General features: G+C 43.5%; 1 protein-coding gene and 2 long non-coding RNA genes across 5 annotated transcripts; 2 read left to right on the forward strand and 1 right to left on the reverse strand.

Annotated features, from left to right (window-relative positions):
• The first annotated feature begins 1,266 nt into the window (after positions 1 to 1,266).
• On the forward strand, positions 1,267 to 14,569 carry LOC102549660 (uncharacterized). 2 transcript variants are annotated; one of them, XR_005490144.2, is made up of 4 exons: positions 1,268 to 1,650; positions 1,818 to 1,874; positions 7,396 to 7,522; positions 13,985 to 14,115. It is a non-coding gene; the product is annotated as an uncharacterized LOC102549660 (long non-coding RNA). The 2 variants fall into 2 exon arrangements; XR_357536.4 differs by lacking the exon at positions 1,818 to 1,874 and having other exon boundaries at positions 1,267 to 1,650; positions 13,985 to 14,569.
• LOC108352079 (uncharacterized) lies at positions 3,733 to 14,065 on the reverse strand. 2 transcript variants are annotated; one of them, XR_005490147.2, is made up of 4 exons: positions 12,559 to 14,065; positions 9,683 to 9,727; positions 5,619 to 5,751; positions 3,733 to 3,913 (listed from the first exon to the last, which is right to left on the reverse strand). It is a non-coding gene; the product is annotated as an uncharacterized LOC108352079 (long non-coding RNA). The 2 variants fall into 2 exon arrangements; XR_010055331.1 differs by lacking the exon at positions 5,619 to 5,751.
• An 8,173-nt stretch (positions 14,570 to 22,742) lies between the features above and the next one.
• Atp6v1g1l1 (ATPase H+ transporting V1 subunit G1 like 1) lies at positions 22,743 to 23,042 on the forward strand. Its single transcript, XM_039087148.1, has one exon. It carries the CDS (start codon positions 22,743 to 22,745, stop codon positions 23,040 to 23,042), a length of 300 nt encoding a protein of 99 aa, XP_038943076.1.
• The last annotated feature ends 651 nt before the right edge of the window (positions 23,043 to 23,693 follow it).

Consider the following 23,693-nt stretch of genomic DNA (forward strand, 5'->3'; position numbering starts at 1 on the left):
TGCCACCAGAAGGTAGCACCAATATTTAGAACAGATCTTCGCATTTCAAATAATTTGATCAGGATGTCCCTAACAAGAGTTCTGGTGGTTTGTACCCTAAATGGTTCCAGATCTAGTCAAGCTGACAACAAAGATTAACCATCACAGCCCCTTGTGTTAGCTTTCTCTCACGTGATAAAACTACTACTACACCCAACTTTAAGTAGCAAAGATGAATTTGCTTCAGGATTTTAGAGCACTTAGCCCTTGGGCCCATGGCACCATCACTGTGGGCTTATGGGAGGCACAACATCCTGAACAGAGAGGCTAAGGATGAACTCTCCTTAGGGACATGTCTCTGGTGACTTACTGCCTCCTACCAAGCCCAGTTGTGGAGACCCACTCCTGTAATCAGAGCCTATGGGAGGTTGAAGCAAGAGGATTATGGGTTTGAAGCCAGCCTGGGCTACAAAGGAAAAAAAATCCTGTCTCAAGAGAATTAAAATAAATAAATAAAATGAATCCCTTCATTCTCAGGATGAGATGATACACCAGAGCATCTTCTGTAGGAAAATCAATACATCAATAGAAGAGTAAACCATCATGGAGAGGCCTAATTTTGAAACGCTCTGTATTCAGAGCACTTTAGCCATGCATTCGGGATAGAGATATTAAGTTCCGTGTGCCAGGGACAAGGATAAGTAAGTAAGACAGATGCAATTAATCGCCCCACCAAGCTAGTGAGTAAGAGAGAGAAGCAGGAAATTACCACTCTGCGTGATGACACTGTACTTATGGAAGTGCAGGTTACTTAAGCAACCCTGAGAGATTAGCCAAGGTTTACTGTCCAGCGAATTAACCAGGACTTCAGCAATAGCAGGAAGGAACGGCATGAAATGAAGAGCTATGTTCAAAGAGGAGGGAATTATTCATAAACCATTGTGAAGCTGGGTCTTAGGTTCAGTTAGCTGGGTAAACGGTAATGTGATGGCATTTGTCAAAAAATACAGAAAAAAGTATATTTTGGATGGAGAGAATTGTGGGGCAGGGAATAGGAGTTTATTTCTGGATATCGACAGATTGGCACTAACTCCTGAAAATGATATCCAAATGGCAGTTAGATCTGAGAGTCTAGATTTCAGGAGAGACAGGAGCTGAGATATAAATTTGTGATTCAACCATATGTATGTGTATGGCATAATAAAGGAAATATATAGTCTTTGCCCCAATTTCTGGAACACAGATTCTAGAACCTTGGAGTTTCCTTAGTGATGAAATGTCTTTATTATTCTACTTAAATAACTCACAATAGCTTCAGGGTAGTTTTAGGGTAGGGACTGGTCACCATAAAGATCAGGTACATCACCAGCGATGTTCCTGAACTTTGAACCCGATAGCTAAGCCTTCAGAGAAAAGAGGGGCTGGAGATAGAGTTCAGTCACAAAGCCAGTGATGTCTACATAATAGCAGACCAGCAAGAAAAAGATAACCCGCTGTACTTGAGAGTTCAGAGTTTGCTGGTTAGTGGATACATGGATGTGTTAGCAAAGTGATGTGCCTGGATTCCATGAAGGAATGGTTTTGTCAACTTGACAAATCTAGACTCATCTGGGAAGAGGAAGTTACAACTGAGGACATGATTTGACCTGTAGTCAAGTCTGATGATGTAAGGTAAAGGCATTTTCTTGATTATTGTTTGAAGTAGGGAAACCCAGATTACTGGGGCAATGCAGTCCCTGGACAAGTGGCCCTGGCAAATAGCTGAACATGAACCCAAGGTGCAAGCCAGTAATGAGCACTCCTCCTATGTACAAGCAAGTAAGTGTTCTCTCCTTCAGTTCCTGCCTTCAGGTGCCTGCCTGTCTTCAGTTCCCCTGATGATGGACTACAAGCAAGTAAGCAAGCAAACAAAACTAAACCAAAACTAAACCTAAACTAACAAAAAACCTATCCTTCCTATTTAAATCTTCTATTCCAGTGTATCTGATATAATTAAACTATGATTATGAACAATATAGCCCTTTCAGAAACTTCTGAGATCCTGACAAATCATTAACTCTGAAGAGACTATGGAACATTCTTAATTTGTAATCAGTCTTTACTCATGTGGATTTTCCTGGGACTTGGGCTAGTATCTGAGCAGGACAATCTTGTGAAGAGTCTGTCTTTAACCCACGTGGTCATCAACTTTTGGAAATTAACTTTTGTAAGCAAGAGGGCAGAGATGACAGAAAAAACAGCTATGATTTATTGAAGGATTCAGACTGCTCATGGCTTAGCACAGTGTATGGAAATTCTCTGATGGGTCTGGCTTAGTTCGAGTGCCTGTCAATAGACAAATCAACCACCATGTGGATGAAAGTGAAGATGGTACTCTTTTAACATGGACCCAGCAGCAACAACCTGGACCAAGTCCTGCGTTGTAGAGCTTTCCCCATAACCCTGTAAATGGGATGAGACTGCGGAAGTCAGTCCTTGGAAAAGCACAGTTTAAAAGTGAAGGTTGGGTAGCTGCCTATGGACCAGTTGAACCTACAGAGAAACAAGCCCAATGTTGCTTCAGAAGAATCCATTTGGTGCCAGGCTTCTTCCAAACCTGTTCAAACGTAGGCACACCCTGCTTGTCTAGGAAAGGCCACCCTCCCTACACTGAGAATATCTTCCTCCTCTCCCACTCTTGAAACAAGGGACTTGAAATTAATTCTCTTTCTTACACGTGTCTGCTATTACCACCTCTCTTAGCATCATGTATCTGCACCAAAGATTCTGTATCAGTTACTTTTCTGGTTGTTAAGATAGAATACCTTAATAATTCTGCTAAACAAGAAAGGTTTATTTTGGCTCAAGGTTTGAAGGCACTTTCCATTATTGTGAGGAAGGCAGGGCACCAGGAATGCGTGACAATAGCATTACATATGTAGTCAGGAAGTGACAGAGACATTAACTCTGAGTTTCCAGACCACTTTCTCCCTTTTATTGACCCCAACTTACTGGCATCATGCCACCCATGTTCAGAGTGAGGTTTTTCATTTTCAGCTAAACCTTTCAGGAAACACTCCTATGAACATACCCAGAGAAGTGTTTCTAAATCTGATCAGGTTGACAGTGAAGATTACTCATCACAGGCATTCAGTCCAGTTTCCAGAGTAGACACTGACAAAATGTCACTCTCCCTGTAAGGCTCCTCTCTATAGACCATCCATTAACCCCTGCCATTTGCAGCCATATGTTAGGAAGTACCTTCTATTGCGTTCATTTCTGTACTGCGGTGAGCATTTTTTTATACTGTGCAGGATGAAGTCAACATGCAGGGACATGTGAGCGTGAAACTAAGCAGAGACCTGATACTACTGAAGTGTTAGCCTTTCGTTTTCCCAGAATGTTCCTGTGGCCCTTTCCTTCCCCATCACTTGATATTCATTCTTGTGTTCCGGGCCTAATGCATCTCCATTTGCTTTAGCGGTGTTAGGAAGGGTGTCTATCCCCTGCTACAGAAATAATTAAGCATGATGCTTTGCAAAAGCTTGCAGTTCTAAACAAAGCCCAGAGAGCTAATGGGTACTTGCTGATTGCCTTCTCAACACTTATTGACTCCAGTCTTGCTGAGGGATGCCATCCTGGGAAAGTATTGACTGTCACAGATTCCAATCAGGAGATGTAACCATAGGCAATTCACACTTACAGTACTTGTGAAAGTCATGTCCAGTGACCAGCAGGGAAGAAGAAAATGAAAACAAATGATGAGTCCCTCTGTTGGGAGGGGGAGAAGACAGACACAATGGCCAACCATCATTTTACCCTGAGATGACACACTTCAAAGTCTGGCATGGGGAAGTAGCTTGGGGAATGGTACTCTGGACAAGGATCAGAATCCGTGGATCTTCATCCCGGATGCACTGGTTTGGAGATGACCATGAGCTTAGTGCTCTCTCATCTGTAAACAAAGAAGTGAGGGGAGGAAATGAATAACCTTTTATTTTTTAAGGTGAAAAAACAAAACAAATTCTGCCTTCTATTATTCCTTCCCAACCTCCTATAATCCACAGGAAACACAGCCATCAAGGTAATAATGGTTTTATACAGTGGGGACTTACTTGAGGATGTGACTGGGCCTATAAGCTTTGCTGTTGTAAATTGGATTGGCACCCTTATAAATGAAGTCCCAGAATGGGGTTGAAGATGTAGCTTAGTCCGTAGAGCTCTTTCTGAGAATGCACAAAGTCCTTGGCTCTATCTATACGCTGTACTGCATACATCATGGGTACATCTGTAATGCTAGTGCCTTGGACTTGGAGGTAGGAAGATAAAAAGTTCAAGATCATTCTTTGCTACATAGTGAACCAGTCTGGGTAGCATGCGCCTCTCTCTCTCTCTCTCTCTCTCTCTCTCTCTCTCTCTCTCTCTCTCTCTTTCTCTCTCTCTCTCTCCATATATATATATGTATATATATATATATATATATATATATATATATATATATATATCATCTATCTATTACGGAAGCTGCCTTGCCCTCCCCCTACGTGATGACACACAGAAGGGCCACTATCAAGGAATAAGACACTGAATACACCAATACCTTGAAATTAAACTGTTCTGCCTACCAAACTATGAGTAATAATATACACATTTTCCAGTTTAAAGTATTTTGCTAAAGTGGTCCAAAAGGAGGCACATGATGAAATCATCACCATCTTGTGCAATCTCATCCTTATAAAATTCATCAGAAACTAACCAACAAACAAAAAATGTTAGCACAACTGCCACAAAACAACATGCCTGCAGTCCTAATGTGCTCCATGGCTTTTGCACAGTAGGCTGTATGTTGAATTTTGACTCTACATCATTTAACAGCTTCTCCTGCCAATCTACTGCCCCAAATAGTGTCAGGACCCAAATATCACAGCAGTGTATTGTAGAAACTTAAAGTATTTAGTGTAGGAGAGAAATAGAGTCAGAAAATACTATACTGTGTTTTACAGAGTGTGGGAACCTGGACTCCCATCATTCCATGAACCTTACATCTGTTTCCTTGGTGCTCAAGGATTTGGCCTCCAGCTGGGAGCTCTGAATGTCATCCCGGATTCAATCTCTAGCACTGGGCCAGGTGGTTTCTGAGGGTACGAATACCCAGAACTCCTGTGCAAAGTCTGGGGCACTGTAGCCTTTTCTCTCCTCCGAGAGTGTATAGAAACCTACATGGCACTTAATAAGGAAGTATGGTTTAACCAGATTAGTTAATTTTATATTGAATAATCCTGTTATGTTGAGTAATTTTATAATAAACACGAGTCATTTGGAAAGACGGTCTCTCTTGGGTTTTTACTCATTACAATGCATGTTAGGGAGTGAACATGACTCACTGAAGACCTTAGACCTCCCAATCTAAACAACGAGCCTCCCACAAATGAAGCTGTGTGTCTCTGTGGACATGCACATTCCCAGCCACTGGGTTTTCCACTCTCTCTGCTGAACATTACTCAGTTTCCTCACTCCTCCAAGGTCAGAAGACGCAATGGAGCCAGCAGTCATGAACCAAAATCTTCCTCCTAAATCTGTGAAGAGGGTGGGCAGTGAGGAACCCATGACCACTCGTTTATGTTTAATCCTCTCCACTCTTTACATAGTTTAACACTTACTTTGCATTCATCCCCGTTAGTTTGACTGATAGGAAAGCAAACTTGAGATGTCTGAAGTGTTCATATGGGAAAGATCTTCCAGCCATCATCTTTGATCAACCCTTCACCACCATACACATATTTCAAACTCAGCCTGGTAAAAGGAGAGACAGAATTTTGCTACCTAAGTCTCTGGTGCTGGAAGCTGTCACCTCTAGTCATGTGTCTTACTGACTCTCCACAGGCCTCATTTTCTGCTCCATCCATCCTTAGCTTGAGATTAGCCCAGTGGTGCAGTTTGGGGAAGAAAGGAACGCACAGGGGAACATCACTGAACAGAATACATCAGGAAGAATCCTCTGAAAACTTATGCCTGGTTCCTAGTGTGGGGTGCTCTTGTTCTTCCTTTGAGGCTAGGTAATATCTGAGAAGAGTTAGTGAGCAGACCAAGTAGTAGCTGCAATACCACACTTTCTTCCAAATCGAGGACGGACAGCCATCAGTTGAGGTAAGCCTTGTAGTCTAAGAGACTCTGACATCAGCAATACCACTTAGAAGGTACAAGAAATGCTCCTCATACATGAGGGTAACAAGGAGAAGTTGGCACTGTCCTCTCTGGTCACTGTGTTGGAAATCAGTGAGACACCTAATCCTAACCCTGTTTGGTGCATTATTCTTTGGCTTAGAGGGTACAATGCAGCTTTTGGACTTCCCTTCACAAATGTACATAATTTTGCATAAAAGCTGGGAATTCCAGAAACACCTTTAAATCCATCCAGAGATCCCAGGGTAGGAGACCATTTATAGCTAAAATAAATGAACCCAGCCCACATGATGCCTACCTCTGTCCCAGCCTCCACCAGCAGCTAGGATGGAAACAGGTCCCCAGAATTCCATGTGCTCTTGGGGATAAACCTATTTGCTTCTCGCCCCCAACTGCCTCTGCCTTCATACCATTAGGTCAATGCTAATTTGTTCATGCCTCTTCCTCTTTTTTAAATCATCACAGTCCGCAAAGGCCTGCACTTCCTTATCTTATGCCGAGGCTACAATCTGCACACAGTTCAGCGGGTGGCCAGAACAGCCACGCTGCTTGCTCTAGTATTCCAAGCTTTCTTCCACTGATATTTTCTCTGAAGCACTTGCCACTGCTTAAGAACAACTGGGTTTTCCTTGCCTTGTCCACTCACTGATTTATTCCAGTACACAAGAGCTAATTATGGGTGCTTAGAAGGCATTCCACAATCATGTTTTGCAAGAAGTCTAGTGAATAAAAAGTTAAAATCTCATTCAATCAACGGAGCCGAGTATGCAAATGCTTTTGCAGATTCTATGTTACAACATGTAACCCAGTGAGGGACATGCTCTAACTTTTATTTTAGACCAGAAGGCTGAGAGTTAGAAAGGATATGGATGTTCCTGAAGGCAAGGCTAGGTGGCAGAGACAAGAATCAAACCCGACTTAAGAGTTGGTCAAGTACTAATTATGGAGATTTTATCCTGGCTTAAAGTCATTATTTGGCATTCTCTGGGCCATGGGTTATTCTGTGTCGCAGGTGGGGTTTTCTGATCTTTATTTCCATTCTTTTCCTGAGCTGTTTTCAGTTGTTCTAACATATTAGAAGATAAACAAATCTGTTTTACACACACACACACACACACACACACACACATACGTAATTGCTTCTTATAGCAAAAGTGTAATGAGATTTGAAACACTGGACCTTGAAATATTTGATTAGGACAAGTATCCCCAGGAAACTCAGTGGCCTTACTCATTTTCTCCCCCCTCCCCCAGCGAACAATATGCAGTTGATGGAAATTCGGGCTGGAGAAAGCTAGTGACTGCGATTGAGCATTCTGAGCATGTCCGTGGAATCGAAGCCGAGGAGCCCGCTCCACTCTCAGGATGATGCATTGCACCTGTAAGCCTGCAATAGCACATTCATTTCTCATTCATGAGGAGAATGGGGCATTTGTAGAAAGAATGGGTCTGGGGCAGGCAACTGGGGACTGACCAAAAAGCAAGCAAGCTGTCAACCTGAAAGGATACGATCACCTTCTAAAATAGAGTTCTCATTGCCTCCCACGCTGTGGTTCAAATGCTGCTGCTTGGGGGCAGAGACGTGAGTGGCTAAACCATTGGGCAGAAAAGAATAATTGGTACAAAAGTCTGCATTAACCTCCATATTCGTGTGGCCAGGAGAGCCAGCCTTTACTTATCTGTAGTAAGGAGAACGATTGAAAGTGCTCCTATAGAGCTTCAAAATGCACACATAAAGATATTAACACGCTCTGATAAAATACACTCGGTATGCACAGGCATGCCAGGGATTGGGAAAGACAGAAAAGAAAAGAAATGAGAGGTCCTCTCCTGCTGGGGCTGCAAAGTAGGCTTGCTTTCTAAGAAGAGGAATGTCAGGTCGTTATCAGTGTAGAATCAGCTAGAGCTTGGGGGCTGCTGAGTCACTCAGCAGGACTGGAGATGGGGGGGGGGGGCTTTGCTGAGCACCTGCCCTGCCAGGTTTGGCCACACAGGTCTGCATGGGACTTCGGAAGCTGCAGCACCTCCCACTGAGGCTAGTCCACTTGGACTACGGTTATCCAGGATGATCTGACTCCTAGGGCAATGCTCCAGGGACTGTGACATTAGAAAGTCAAAGGAAAAAGTCCAGGAATGTGGGTCTGGTGACTGAGACTCTAGACTGCTAAGCCTGCAGTTGGGATGAAGGTCTTTTTCTTCTTCACTGTGGTATTTTTATTTAATATTTTTTGGAGGATCATTGTATTAGTTTAAAATGCCTACATGGGGCATTTTATCAAGAACTTGGAAATTATGAACTGGGAGAATCGAGTCCAAAGCTGTCACTTGGCTAAGTCACTTAGCTCATTAAACCTCAGTCAGCTCATGCCAGGTGAGGAGTCATGCCCATATTAGGTGCTGCTGAAGGGACTGAGCATGACAGGATTGTGATGCTTTCAGTAGAGTAACTGGCATAGGACGAGATGATGACAGGTTGGTAATAGTGGTGACACTGAGAGGCAGAGATTGGAGAATGGAGCACTGACAGAGCCTGGCCAGACTCCTGGTCTTTGGACCTGAGAACTTGCCAATGGGAGATAAGAAAAGGGAGGAGGAAGTTAACCTGAAGGTGTTAGAGTCAAAGAGAACGCCCTGCTTCCAGGCTGCTACAAACCATAGCCCTTCAGTCAAATCCAGCCTGCCATCTGTTTGTAAATAAAACTCTACTAGCACCAAGCCACACCCCTTTGTTTACACATTGTGGGTGGCTACTTTTTAAATGAGAGTGGTCATGGATAGTTGTTTGTGACATAGACCATCTGGCCTACAGACTCTGGAATATTTGCCAGTTTGTTCTTTCTAGAACAAGTTGGCCAATTTCTACCTCAGTGGGCTGCAAAGGAGTTTCATTTTATCCAGAAAGGGACATCAAGAGAAGAAGTTGAATAATAAATAGGAAGATAGGGACACTGGCTGCATTGTCATGTGTGGCTAACCTAAGAGTGCACACATGCACACACGTTTACACTATACTTGCTCTGTTTTGATCATGTGCCTAACGAAGGCCCTGATCCCCATGGCAGAACTTGTGGAAGTTGCTGGAACCCTTATGATCTTGTGGGAGACCCTCAGGTTCCTGGGAATGTCCCTTTGAAGTAGATTAAGGGATACCAACTTGTCCCTTCTCCCTTTCTTTCCTAGCTTATGAGGTGAGTGGTTTGCCCTACTCCAGCTTTGGTCATGAGGATCAAAGCAATGTGTTGCTCATTCTTGGACTTGAATTCTAAAATCACAAGCCAAAATAACCCATTTCTCTTTATAAGTTGATCATCTTAGGTATTAAATAATGATAGCACAAAGCTAAGGCAGCACCTTTCACCACAACTCCTACATACCCAGGATTTGAGAAAGATTTACCTGGCTTGGGGGTGGAAGCCCCTTAGACCCGATCCTGTTTCTGCCACATACCAGCCATGTGACCATGGGATCGTTTTAGTTTTTAAGGCTTTTGTGAAGCGGGGAGTTAGGATTGGTTTGGGTGATTTACGAATGCCATACTCACCCTAAGGTCAGGATCGCAGTACAGGGGCTACTGATCTTCATGTATCTGTTAGAGATGTAGGAAGGGAGAGACAAAAGAAATTGATAGAATTCTTAGATATCAGTTTAGCCTCTTAAGCATTCAGTATCAGACTAATCCCCTGAGAGTGGTGTTCTTAATATCTACACAGCCTTGCACAGAGGCCAAAGGAAAGCATTGCCTTCTATAGTGAACTGAACTTTGACCCAGTTCCCGAATTCCAACGAAGAAGCCTGTGTCAGTTGCTTTACTATTGTTGCTATAAAGACCATAACCAAAACAACTTATGGAAGAAAGAGTTTATTTTGGTTTATGGTTTCAGAGTGGCAAGAGTTCATCATGGTGGGTGGGAGTGGAAGATATGACAGCAGGCATGACAGCAGGCATGACAGCAGGCATGACAGCAGGCATGACAGAGGGCAGACATGACAGCAGACATGACAGCAGGCATGACAGAGGGCAGACATGACAGCAGACATGACAACAGACATGACAGCAGGCATGACAGCAGACATGACAGCAGACATGACAGAGGACAGGCATGACAGCAGACATGACAGCAGGCATGACAGAGGACAGGCATGACAGCAGACCTGACAGCAGGCATGACAGCAGGCATGACAGCAGACATGACAACAGGCATGACAGCAGACATGACAACAGGCATGACAGCAGACATGACAGCAGGCATGACAGCAGGCATGAGGGCAGGCGTGACAGCAGGCATGACAGAGGGCAGGCATGACAGCAGACATGAAAGCAGGCATGACAACAGGCATGACAGCAGGCATGACAGCAGACATGACAACAGGCATGATAGCAGACATGACAGCAGGCATGACAGCAGACATAATAGCAGGCATGAGGGCAGGCGTGACAGCAGGCATGACAGAGGGCAGGCATGACAGCAGACATGACAGCAGGCGTGACAGCAGGCATGACAGCAGGCATGACAGCAGACATGACAGCAGGCATGACAACAGGCATGACAACAGACATGACAGCAGACATACAGCAGGCATGACAAGAGACATGACAGCAGGCATGACAACAGACATGACAGCAGACAAGAGGGCAGACATGACAGCAGACATGACAGAGGACAGGCATGACAGCAGACATGACAGCAGGCATGACAGAGGACAGGCATGACAGCAGGCATGACAGCAGGCATGACAGAGGACAGGCATGACAGCAGACATGACAGCAGGCATGACAACAGGCATGACAGCAGACATGACAGCAGGCATGACAGCAGGCATGACAACAGACATGACAGCAGACATGACAGCAGGCATGACAACAGACATGACAGCAGACATGACAGCAGGCATGACAACAGACATGACAGCAGACATGACAGCAGGCATGACAGCAGACATAATAGCAGACATGACAGCAGGCATGACAGCAGGCATGACAGCAGGCATGACAACATACATAATAGCAGACATGACAGCAGGCATGACAGCAGGCATGACAGCAGACATGACAGCAGGCATGACAGCAGACATGACAGCAGGCATGACAGCAGGCATGACAGCAGACATGACAGCAGGCGTGACAGCAGGCATGACAGCAGGCATGATAGAGGGCAGGCGTGACAGCAGGCATGACAGAGGGCAGGCGTGACAGCAGGCATGGTGGCAGAAGCAATGGCAAAGACAAAGCTGAGAGAGGAAACTGCTGTTAGCACAAGGCTATGGCCTCCCAAAGCCCACCACAGTGACATACTTCTTCCAGCAAGACCTCATCACCCAAAGCTTCCAGAAAATCCCTCAAACAGCACCATCAACCAGGGACCAGGTGTTCAAATACGGGAGCCTATGAGGGTCATTTCTCATCCACACCTCCATAAATCCCTAACCTCTGATGCGATGCTGTTTAACATAGGCCTTTAGAGGGATGAGTAAGGTTAAATAAGGTCCTAACAGTCATGCCAGTCTCTGATGAAACTGGTACCTACACTACAGACATAGGCTCCTCCTCCTCCACCACCACCACCACCACCACCACCGCCTGTGTTATGTAAGCATGCCACGTGAAGACATCTATCCCCCGCTCTGGAAGAGAAGAGGCTCATCCCTATGTGACAACACTGGCTCCTTGATCTCACACTTTCCAGAATAACAAGAAAGTAACTTTCTGTTGCTTAAGTCCCCCACCCTCTACCTCTTGGTCTGGCAGTCCAGCCTCACAGATAAAATCCGATTCCAGGCTGGATGACTTTGTGAGAAACAACACTAGCACAATCCTTAGCTCCAATGGCTTCTTCTGCAAATGCTGACTGGGAAGGCACAGTGGCAGATGCTGAAGACGGCTGTGGCCATCTCTGGTCTCTTTCAGTTTCCTCTCAACCTTTTTTTTTCTTTCTTGACTGTGGGTTGGTTGAGGCAACATCTGAGGCAGTGACCTCAAAACAAGGAAGTCATTACTCTTTCTCTGGCCCATGGTATTATGCGAATCTATCATAGCTTGAGTTCTCGGGCTGATTAGACTTGAGGTCAGAATCTACTTCCAACTGTGTGACTTTCTTCAAGTTACCAAATACTTTGGTAGACGGTTGTATGATCTATACAATGAAAATAATAACAGCAATTTGCCAGGTCATTATGAAGACAAAAGACACCACACGATACGCACCACACGATACGCATAGATAGAATGTGGAGGTGACTGTATTGCTTATCTTTGATGCGATCACAAAGCACCCAAAACAGCATCTTAAGACATCACTCATTCATTATTTTACATTTTATCTGGGATAAGAATCTGTGTATTGGTTTGGCTTGCTGCCTCTGGGTCTAAGGCTTCTTACAATATCATAATGTACACATGGACCTGGATGGCAACTTTACCTGAAGTCTTGCCAGAGGGAAGATCTGCTCACTCAAGAGGCTGTTGGCAGAATTGTTTGTTGCTGCTATAGTGTGGAGAGTCTCATTTTCCTATCATCTCTCTTAATCCATTTTGTTAGCTTTTCCATAGAGAAGTTGGAAAGGTGTTAGCTGGTTTCTCACAGAGCAGGGAGAGGGAATGAGGGGAGAGTGGGGAGAAAGATGGGGAGGGAGATGAATTAGGAGCTTTTGTAACTCAGTCTTAAAACTGATATTCTATCACCTTAAGCCACATTGTATTAAAAAAATAAGTCTAGCACCTCAAACAGGGGGATTGTCATTACCAACGCCATTTTCCTGGAAGGAAGACCAGGAGACAGGGGTTCCTGGAGGCCACCTAACAGGCTGCTGTCAATGACAAAGAATGAAAGGGAGCAAGAGCTCACTGGGGAATGAGAACACTGCAAGTCCTCACTATTGGTGGATTCTGTGTCTGTGCCTTTCCCTACTTGCTCAAATCTAGTACTGAAGGACCAATACTCATGACACCTTTACAGCCACTCTACAACAAGTAGAGTTGCCCAGTGTGGACATCCCTATCCAAGGTGTGACAATCTGATGACACTTTGACTTTTTTTTTTTTTTTTGCCCAGCGCTCATACCACGAACATGTCTCATCAGCTCTCAAACTGTGAACATGTCCCTTTTGCAGTCTATTAGTGTCACACTTTTTTTCTCATTTATGTACTCTTTGGTTGGTGATGTCCCTGTTTCAAATGGCCCTTGAGCATGCTGGAAAGAGCCTAATGGTGGGGAACGAAGAAGGCTGTGATGTGAGTCGGAGAGGCTTCATTTAGAGCTGCTGCTTTCAAGTTTGATGGCAATAAGTCCATAATAATACAAATCAACTCATCTTTAGACAGAAACTCTTCTAACCTAAGTTATGCACTGTTCAACTCATGAAAGTGTTTGTATCTGAATCTCAGAGGAATATCATTGTGTGTTTTTCTTGGGAACAAAGGTTCAACATTGGCTAATTCTGACTTAAAGTCATATTCTAGAACATAACTACCATGAAGAATAATGACTGTTCTAAGATTTGAAACGCTTTCTTTAACTTATCCGTTTCTGGGTGGCCACTGAAACCATAAGGCTGAGAAGAGGCTGCCAAGGGTGGCAGGAGACAGATGCACCACGTAAAACAAAAACCTCTTTGGAGAGAGAAGAAATATGGACTGGAAACCCAGCCACCATATACTATAGATAAAATGTGACCAAGTATGTTATCCTGAAAAGCTCTTTGTACTTTCTTAGGCTGTTTGTTTGTTTGTTTGTTTGTTTTGTTTTGTTTTTTTAGCAAAATGGACTTTAGATTACCTTAGATGCCGAGAGGGTATACATGAACTCCATATTAAATAATACAAACAATCTTTGCATTATTTCCCAGGTTTCCCAGGCAAGACATCTACAGCTGGAGAACGGAGGACTTCTGGCCCATGTCTCTGGTTTTGATATCGTTCTTATAGATGATGGGAGGGCGTGAAGCATTATATCAAAAAAGGACTTTGCAAAAATCTATATTCGGATGTTAAATGGATGGTTTTGTCAGACTGTTGACTCACTTCCACTGGGACCTCAGAGAACAATTGGCAGATGGAAATGTACCCAAGACACAGCAGCTGTGGCATTTTCTCCATGTCGCCAGGCAGTTAGCCAGACATGGACTTGGCTGTACTGTGGTACAGCACCAGTCATCCAAAGAAGTTTCCTGTGTTGTTTCAGAGTTGATTTCAAATCTACGAATGCCAAGTCATCACCATAAGAGCCACCATGCAACATCCTCATAGCCTCTCAACTTGCAGTGTGACCTTGTGTGGCTTTCCAAGCCCAAACCCTATCTTTCCCTAAATAGAAAGAGTTTGAGGTCTCCAAAGTAGACACCCTTGGTCAAAGAACACTAGTAGACATGAAGGGTTCCCACCACCCTCCATTTCTGAGGAAGGAAGAAACATTTGAGAGAATGTGTACTATATCCTAGTCTCTCTATCTTTCTTTCTGAGTTGATTCCAGGATCTCATACATACTTGGCAAGCACCATATACTGAGATACATCTCCAGTTTTAATCCTGCTTCTACTGTCCTAGTGGTGTGTGCCTGTGCATATGAGTGCATGTGTGTGTGTGTGTGTGTGTGTGTGTGTGTGTGTGCATGTGTACACTCTCCCATGTGCACACATGCACCATGGCATACTTAAATACGTCTGAAGACAACTTGGGGGAGGTGGTTCTTTTATTTAGCCATTTGAATTTGGGTATCAAACTCCAGTTTTCAGGCTTGGCAGCAAGTTCTCTTACCCACTGACCCACTGACCCACTAACCCATCTCACTAACCTCCCACTTTGTTTTGTTGGATCAGGGTCTTTCACTGACTTGGAACTTGCCAAGTAGGTTACACCTGCTGTCGGCAAGCTACAGGGTTCTGCTTTGCGCTGCCTTCCCAGTGCTGGATTTACAGATGGTTGCTGCACACACCTGGCATTTTTTTAAACCTTGTGTTCTGGGGATCAGACCCAGGTCCTTATGCATACAATGCAAATCTTAGGCAACTGAACTATCTCCCTGTCTGCTCCGGTTCCTCCAGGCCATCTGGATGCTCCCATGCTACTCAAAACCAGCTCTTAACTTTGACTTCATCATTTCGTCTGCTAGATGCACGTATTTTACAAAAGAAACCAAGACTGTGGCCTAAAGATGTTTTATGCTAGTGGAGAAGAATCTCAAAAGTATCCCTGTTGACACACACACATATGCACAGGCACACACTAGTCCACCTACCCCTTCTCAGTGGCTACTAGCACTACTAATAATACCTAATTTGACTGTTTTCGATATATCAGGCATTTCCTTATTTTTCCTCTCTCAACTTCATCATTACCCCATCACATGGACAAAGGAACAGAGACACTAAGCACAGGGTGACATAAGCTTAGGGCATGGCAGATCCAAAATGTTCTCCCACGGTCATCTGAGTCCAGAGCCTGTGTTATTGTTCAGTCCCTCTTCCATGGACTTAACTGTACTTTAAGAAGGGTATCTTGGAAATAACCTACGGCATCTGACACATGATAGAAATTTCAGTTTTGGGTCTATGAGCTGGAAGAAAGACGTGGGGGTGAGGGAGGAGACAAGCTGCACGATGCCCCTCCTCCACAGGCACAATGGATGGGGTTATCTTAATGTACATTTGAGAGCTGGCCACCTAAAGCAAAGACTGGAAAATGAACTTCAGTCATCATTACCTTCCCAGGCATCCTTCCCCAATCTCAAATAAGCAGCTGCCATCAGTGTGTGTGTGTGTGTGTGTGTGTGTGTGTGTGTGTGTGTGTGTGTGTTAAGAAACTTTAGGATCTAGACATATTTAGGGAGCTGAGGTATAGAAAGACCCTCCCTGAATTTGATATTCCCTTTCCCTGATTTTTTAGTCATTGCTATTTTATCTAACACCGTCTCATTGTGAGGGTCTGGGCTTGTCATACAGACTTTGTTGTTACTCTTAGTAACTACGAACTAAAACCTCACAGTGTACAGAAAGTGAAATCCGAGCAGTCACGTGACTTCAGAAGAAAGATAATTCACAACAACAGGAAACTAGGATCCAAGAGGTCCAGTGCCAGATGCCTCTCTCCACCACACTGCAATCTCAGAAGGTTGCCTCAGTACTAAATACCTGTTTCTGGTGCCTAAACACCTGTTTCTTGTGACTAACGCTTTCTTTAACTTATCCGTTTCTGGGTGGCCACTGAAACCATAAGGCTGGAGAAGAGGCTGCCAAGGGTGGCAGGAGACGGATGCACCACGTAAAACAAAAACCTCTTTGGAGAGAGAAGAAATATGGACTGGAAACCCAGTTACCATATACTATAGATAAAATGTGACTCAAGTTTTAAATTATCTTTTATCACACAAAGGAAAGGTGGAGTCAGAAAGGCTCCTACCTCAGGTATCAGCCACATTTCGAAGAATATTGCACTACACACACACACACACACACACACACACACACACACAACCACATCCACCACCACCCCCACACACATATACACATGCATACACGCACAACGTGGCATCACAAAAAAAACCCTTCAAATGTGGAAGAGCTTCCAAGTGTTAACATCTTGATCTGGAGGTAATGGATATTTAAAAAGAAAAGGAAAATACTTAGCACCATTTGGTGCCTATTGAACCCCAAATGGCTGTAACACTTCATGGTAGACGTATAGATTGGAACGGCATTTGGGAGAGCAATTTAGCAATGCAGTTCGAAGAGCTTCAAAATGGGAACAGCCTTTTATTGAAGCATTTGGCTTGTGGGGTTGGGTTCTGTAGAAGACATTGGAGCCATGCAAAATGAATTCACAGCCTTGTTCTCAAAGGGAAGAGGGACACACTAGTTGTCCCTCAACACCCTGTCAGCCATTCAGTCTGTGCAGTGAAAACCCCAAAGACATCCTAAATCCATTGTCTCCTCTCATGAACTAACTTCTTGAATGAACTCAAACACTGCTAGATGCCACCTATCCACCTAGACTTCTTTATAAGCTTACCCTGCTACTGCCCTAATTCCTTAAAACGTAGGTCTGGCTAGGCCCCTTCCTGCTTTCCTCGAGTGGACTTTACACTGTACTGTGAGAGCAGACCCAAGAGAACCTGTAGCAGAAATCAGCTCACTTTTCTGTCTAGGGCAAAACAGTAAATATACAAGGGTTTGTGAACTATATGATCACTGTGGCAACTATACATCTCTGCCATCAAAGTGTGACAGCGACAGATTTACGTAAATGAGTGTGACTGTCTAAGCAAAACTTTGTTTACCAAAAGGATTAAGATGTAGCTGGGCTCCTGGATTGCTCTCTGTTGACAATTGTCTTGTAGTATCTCACAGCTAGTTTCCTCTCCAATGTACCCTATCTTGCCACTGCCTCCATGCACATCAGGATAGCAAACCAATGGTTTCCTTCACTAGACGTCATCCCTGTTTCCTGTCCACACTGCTCCCTCTCACAGCCTCTACGTCTCTTCTTTCCCTGGCTCATCATTTCCTACTACCTCAGCTTCATCAGGGTCCTTTCATCTGACCCATGCCTTACTTCTCCCATTTATCTCCAAAGATTCTACTTGTTCTCTGAACAACTAGTCAAAGATTCAGTCATCCTTGGTGTAACGTTGTATCTTTATGTCATTTCTGCTAGGACCAAAATTTAAAGAGATGAAAGATCACGTCTATCATGGACCACAATTCTATTCCCAGTGCCTGGCATGCTGTCATGGATACAGGAAGCACTCCGTGTATTGGTGGAAAAGCTGCTTGAACAAAGTATCACACAATAAGAAAGAAAAACTTACATGGGTTAGTATTGAAGTAGCAGGAAATAAATGAAACGATGATGTTTTCTTGCACAATAAAAAATATCCTCATTTCTTAAATGTCTTATCATGAATATGTGTTAGTAGGAAACTTAGATATGGTACCAGTGGGGCTGAGGTGATGGCTCACCTGAAATCACCACATAGCATGAGGACCTGAATCCATGGGGAAATGCAACAGTATGTGCCTATAACTCCAGCACCAATGGAGCAGAGATAGGCAGATCCCTCCCACACACTAGTGTGCCAATCTAGTTCATGGTGAACTCCAGTTTCAACAAGAGACCTTGTCTCAAAAAATAAGGTGGAGAGCTATTGAGGAAGACAGTTGACATCAACTTCTGGCTTTCGCATCCAAGCATGTGCACTTCTATATGTGTGTGTGTGTGGATGTGAACACATGCACACCAAAAAAAGGGAAGTAGAAGAAAAATATTAATGGAGATGAGACAGATGAAGAAGACGAGGGAAAGGACCCATTGCAAATCTAACTTATTGTCAGTACAACCTTCACATTCACCCTAATGAATCCTACTTGTGTGCTTACATAGAACCTTTAGTCACTCATTTCTTTGTTCATGCAAGTCACATTGTTGACCAAGAATACCTGTGTACCAGGGCTGTGATTCAATGAGTCCCTGGCTACAGGAATGCTGGTGACAGATGGCCACTAGCATTCAGTCACCCACATGGTCTAATTGGCCTTTCAGGACCTTCCAACTCTAAGTTTCAGAAGGGGTTAAGGGAACAGTTGCTGTCTAGTGAGATTCCAGGCACCAGCAGTTTTGCAATGCAGAAAGCATCCATGCAAATAGAAAGTATGACAGCTAACTTATTTATTTCACTCACCAGTAGCTCAGCTTCAAACATCTGGTCATTTCCATGCCAGGCTGGTCTCCAAGTAGTACTTGGGAGCAACAGGCCACATGGCCACCATGTCCTGTTTATTCATCCAGTAATTCCCTCTACATTCAAGAGGAAGCTGGTGAAGATGATACTAATTATTATCTCCAAATAGAGATGGCATTTTGGCCATCTTTGAAAGAATCTGTGTGGGTAGGAGAAAGAGGGAGAAATCAATGATTTTTTTAAGTAGATTGTATAATGGGTTCAAAGCTACAAATATGAAAAGAGTTTATCTTCGTACTTGTTTTATAAAGTTTCAGGAAATTCAAAAATCACTTAAAAGGATATGCAACAACACATTCAAATAAATGGCAGCCATAATGGTCAAATAAATGGTAACAAGAGTAACGTGGAGGTCACACTTCCTCTAGATCCCCTAGTCACAGTTCTCTAGGAAAGAGGGAGACATCACTTCACATAAGTGTATCAGAGTGTTGTGTTGTTTGCTGTAAGTAATAGGAGAACCCAGCTTAATGGACTTAAACAGTAAAGCAAGTAAAATGTCCTATTTGATGAAGTCCAGGGATAGGACATGGATGGTTGCATAGCAACTCACGAAGGCATCCAGAATCCTGCCTTTTCCCATCTTTCCACTCTTCGACCAATGGTGGCTTCAACCCCAGACTTGGAATTGAAATGGCTTTAGCAATTACAGGTGCGGCACCTGTACATTACAATCTCTTCTAGTGGTTTCCGAGTGAAATGAGGAGCCTTCCATTAGGAATACCCCCAGAACATTTCCCTCTTGTAACATTGAGTAGATCTGAGTCATTTCCTGATGAAACAATTTCTGAAAAATACACCAACTTGACACCTGGACCAATCATTCGCCTTGGACTTGGGTGTATCTACTGTTTGCTAAAGCCCATGGCGACATGGAAGATGGCTTCCATTAGAGATAAAAATAGGCAACCAATAATGTCTATCATACATAGCTAACTCAAAGGTTAGAAACATCGCATACCTCTAGAATGTGACAGAGTGATGGGCTTTTCAGCTCTTCTCTTACTATGTTACCACATACCACATGCATGTAGAAATACACACCACACACACACACACTACTTGCAAGAATTTCATGATTTCCATTCTTTTAAAACAGCGTGCTTTCTCCAAACAGTCTGGAATTCTGTCCATTGCTCAGCTCCAGGCTAATCTAACATTATTTTCCCAGAGTGGTTCTTGTTTCCACTGCCATCCCAGCTTCCTGCCATCAGCACTATCCTTAGTCTTATGAGGTTTCTAGTACACATTAGAGTCTGGAAAATGTTGAGGAAAGGATTTTGAAGGTTGGGTAGGGGTAGTTAGAGATGCAGAAAAGTCTATAATGATTGTAAAACATTGGATTTAGGGAGTTGGTTAGCGCCAGCCATCAAAACAGGGATTGAAGGGTCAGAAATAATTTGGGGAAAGACACTAATGAGCAAACTCTGACCTCAGAATTTTGCTAGGCACAGATGACTAGCTAAAGATGAACCATGTATACTCAGAATTGAGAAAAGTCTTTATTTGATTGGAGGAGATCTGTGCAAAAGAGCAAGAGAAATGTAGAATTAGAGTATGACCATGGCAAGGACCCTGGGACAGCCAGTGTCTAGGAGATGGGCAGTAGTAGAACAGGAAGAGACGTAGACAGCTGATGAGATAGAAAAGTGGAGGATGTGGAGAGTCATGGGTACCCAGGAAGATGGGAATTTGGGAGAAAAGTAGTGATTAATGTAGCCCACTAATGACAAGGACACAAAGAAGGTAAAGAATAAAGAGAAGCTACTAACATAAGGAGTCTATTGACCATTTCTCTGGACCATTCAAAGAGGAGCACAGAATAATGGAAAGTTAGAATGAAGGGGGACACAGTTGAGGAGCTGAGTTTTTTTGGTCATGTCTGTGGGATGCTGAGGATCAAACACAGGACCTTTCAACTCCTGAGCCTATGAGTTACCTGAGCAGGCAGGTAACTCACCACTAAGCTATATTAACCCCAGCCTTTGATCTAATTTTTCATGATACAACGAAGTTTTCGAGAGCTTGTTTAAAATGTAGTAACAGAGCCTAAACTAAAGCTCGCATGCTTGACTCATCCTTGTCAATCCCGAAAGCATCCACCACAGTCTGCTGTCCTCATCTGCATGCACGAGATGGATTAATGTGTGAAGCCCTCAGGAATCATCCAAATCAGGCTCCACCCAGACAAACACTTCTACTTCCTCTTCTCTTCTCCCTCCTCCATCACCGTGGCCCTTGTTGGATCTGGACAGCTGCCATCACTTCCCACATGACCTCCCTCCTACCTCCAGTTCTTGTCCCCGGGTCAGCAAACACGTCATCACACTTCTCTGCCTATGGCACTTCAAAGGTTCACCAAGAATGTTCAAAGAAGAAAAGGAACTGAACCTGGAGAACACAATAACAAAGCTGAAGAGATCGTGAAATGAAACTCTGCGTAGTCAAAAATGCAACCCAAGGTGACTCATCCACCTCAACATAAAAATGAGACTGCACAATGTCAGAGGAAAAGGGAAGAAAATCATTCAAAAGCTTGGCCAGGCAATGCTATTTATATCCAATCAAACAGGCCAAACAAAACTCAAAGATCAAATGGATTTCATGAAATTAAAAACTTAAGTCTTATTAAAAGCCATAACTAAGGAAAAAACCCTACTGTTAGGTTGGAAGGCAATATTTTATAAAAGATACAGTAAGTGTATGTGCACATTAAGTATGCAATACCTATGTTCATATCTAGAATATATTAAAACTTGTAAAAATCAATAATTAGAAGATAAAGGACAATATTTAAAAAGCTCCAAGAAATACTTCATAGAAGTAAAATGAAAGAACCAAAAAGCAAACGGAAAGACCTTGGAATCAAGGAATCTTGGAATCAAGAAACAAAATGACATTCGAGTGACATGCATTTCCTGTCTATCAGAAGGTAAAATTAGAATTAGGCAAGAAGGAGGCAGAGACAGGTAGATCTCTGAATTCGAAGCCAGCTTGGTCTACAGAGAAAGTTACAGGACAGCCAGGGCTACACAGAGAAACTCTGAAACAAAATCAATCCACCATAAATAAATTAATTAATTAAAATAAATAGGGCAAACAGTACAAACACAGAAAAAATTTAGAAGCAACCAGAACTCCAATGGATTATTGCTCAGAAGACAAAGTGATACAACTATTTAGGAATACTGCAGGTAGTTCCTCCTGAAGTCAAATAGATCCATAGTCAAAGACGCAAGCTGGGGGACTTACACTGTACAACTTCAAAACTTGCAATAACATCCCTTTGATGGATTTGTTATTTAAGTATTTAACACAGGGTCTCACTAGGTAGCCCAAGCTGTGCTTGAGCTCCTCCTCCCACTTCCCCAGCTTTCCAAATGCTGGAATTGCAGGTCTGCATGAGCATGCTTTGCTTAAAGTGTACTATGACAACAGGGACTGGAGAGAGATGGCTCCATGGTTAAGAGTACATGCTGCTCTTGTAGGTGACCAGTTTGATTGCCTGTACCCTCAGCAATCAACTCACCATAACCTGTAACTCTAGCCTGGGGGATTCAATGCCACCTTCTGGCCTCCTTAGACGCTACGCTTGTGCACATTCAGATGCAGATGCACAAAGAGAGTCTTGTAAAACTTTCTGAAGACTTACTATGCCACTGTAGTAATCGAACAGTGTGACAACTGCATTAATTGAATAAGGCAGATATATACAACAATGGGACAGAAAGGAGAAATCAAAACCAGACTCATTATAAGTCAGCTGTTTACAAAGGTCTGAAGGTAGTTCAATGAAAGAAAGGAATGTCTTTTTAAAGGCTTCTACATGTGTTTGACTTAGGCTGTTCTCTCAGCCAAAAGTCTCCACAATAATGGCTAGCCAGTCCCAGGGCATCCAGCAGCTACTGCAGGACGAGAAGCAGGCGGCCAAGAAGGTGTCCGAGGCCAACAAGCGAAAGAACCAGAGACTGAAACAGGCCAAAGAAGCCCAGGCTGAAATTGAACAGTACAGCCTGCAGAGGGAGGAGTTCAAGGCCAAGGAAGCTGCAGCACTGGGGTCCCATGGCAGTTATAGCAGTGAGGTGGAAAAGGAGACCCAGGAGAGGGTGACCATCCTCCAGAACTACTTTGAGCAGAACAGAGATGAAGTCTTGGATAACCTTTGTGTGTGATATCTAGCCAGAAATCCATGAAAACCACTGCATAAACAGATAGGAGGCAGAAGGGCCTGCTCTGTTGGTTAGCATGGGATCCGGCCCCATAGAATAGGAAACCTCCACAGAGCTCGAGTTCTGTTCTGGAGGGCGTTATATTATTTCTCTAAGCTGTTGTAGGCCCCCTTCACTTTTTGAGAGTATCAAATCTAGCTTTTTGTACAGACTTACTACGTACCGGAAGTTCCATCTTCTTACCTTGTTTGTCTATAAGACGTATATGTCACCCTTTGTGTTCTTGCAAGTAATGGGTATCAATGCTGACTTTTCTTTTATTAGTCTAGTAGAAAAAAAAAAGATTCTTTGAAGAAAGAAGGGGAGTAAATTGTTCCCTTCTCCTTTCTTAAAGGTCGGGGGCATTATCTATGAAAAAGTAGTAAGTAGTTACTTGTAACTCCTATGAAGACGCAGCCAGCAGTACAGTACTCCTCCCGGATCATTTAGGACAGTGAAGATGCTTGTTCAGGCTGCTGTCAGTGTATCCTAACCCAAGTCACTAGAGGCTAGGATGCAACTTGTTACATGTTATTTGGTGTGCTTGTAATCATTTAAAAGTAAAACTTTGGGGAATTTAGCTCAGTGGTAGAGCACTTGCCTAGCAAGCACAAG

The sequence above is a fragment of the Rattus norvegicus genome, chromosome 10 (genome assembly GCF_036323735.1).
Source record: "Rattus norvegicus strain BN/NHsdMcwi chromosome 10, GRCr8, whole genome shotgun sequence".
Classification (NCBI taxonomy): domain Eukaryota; kingdom Metazoa; phylum Chordata; class Mammalia; order Rodentia; family Muridae; genus Rattus; species Rattus norvegicus.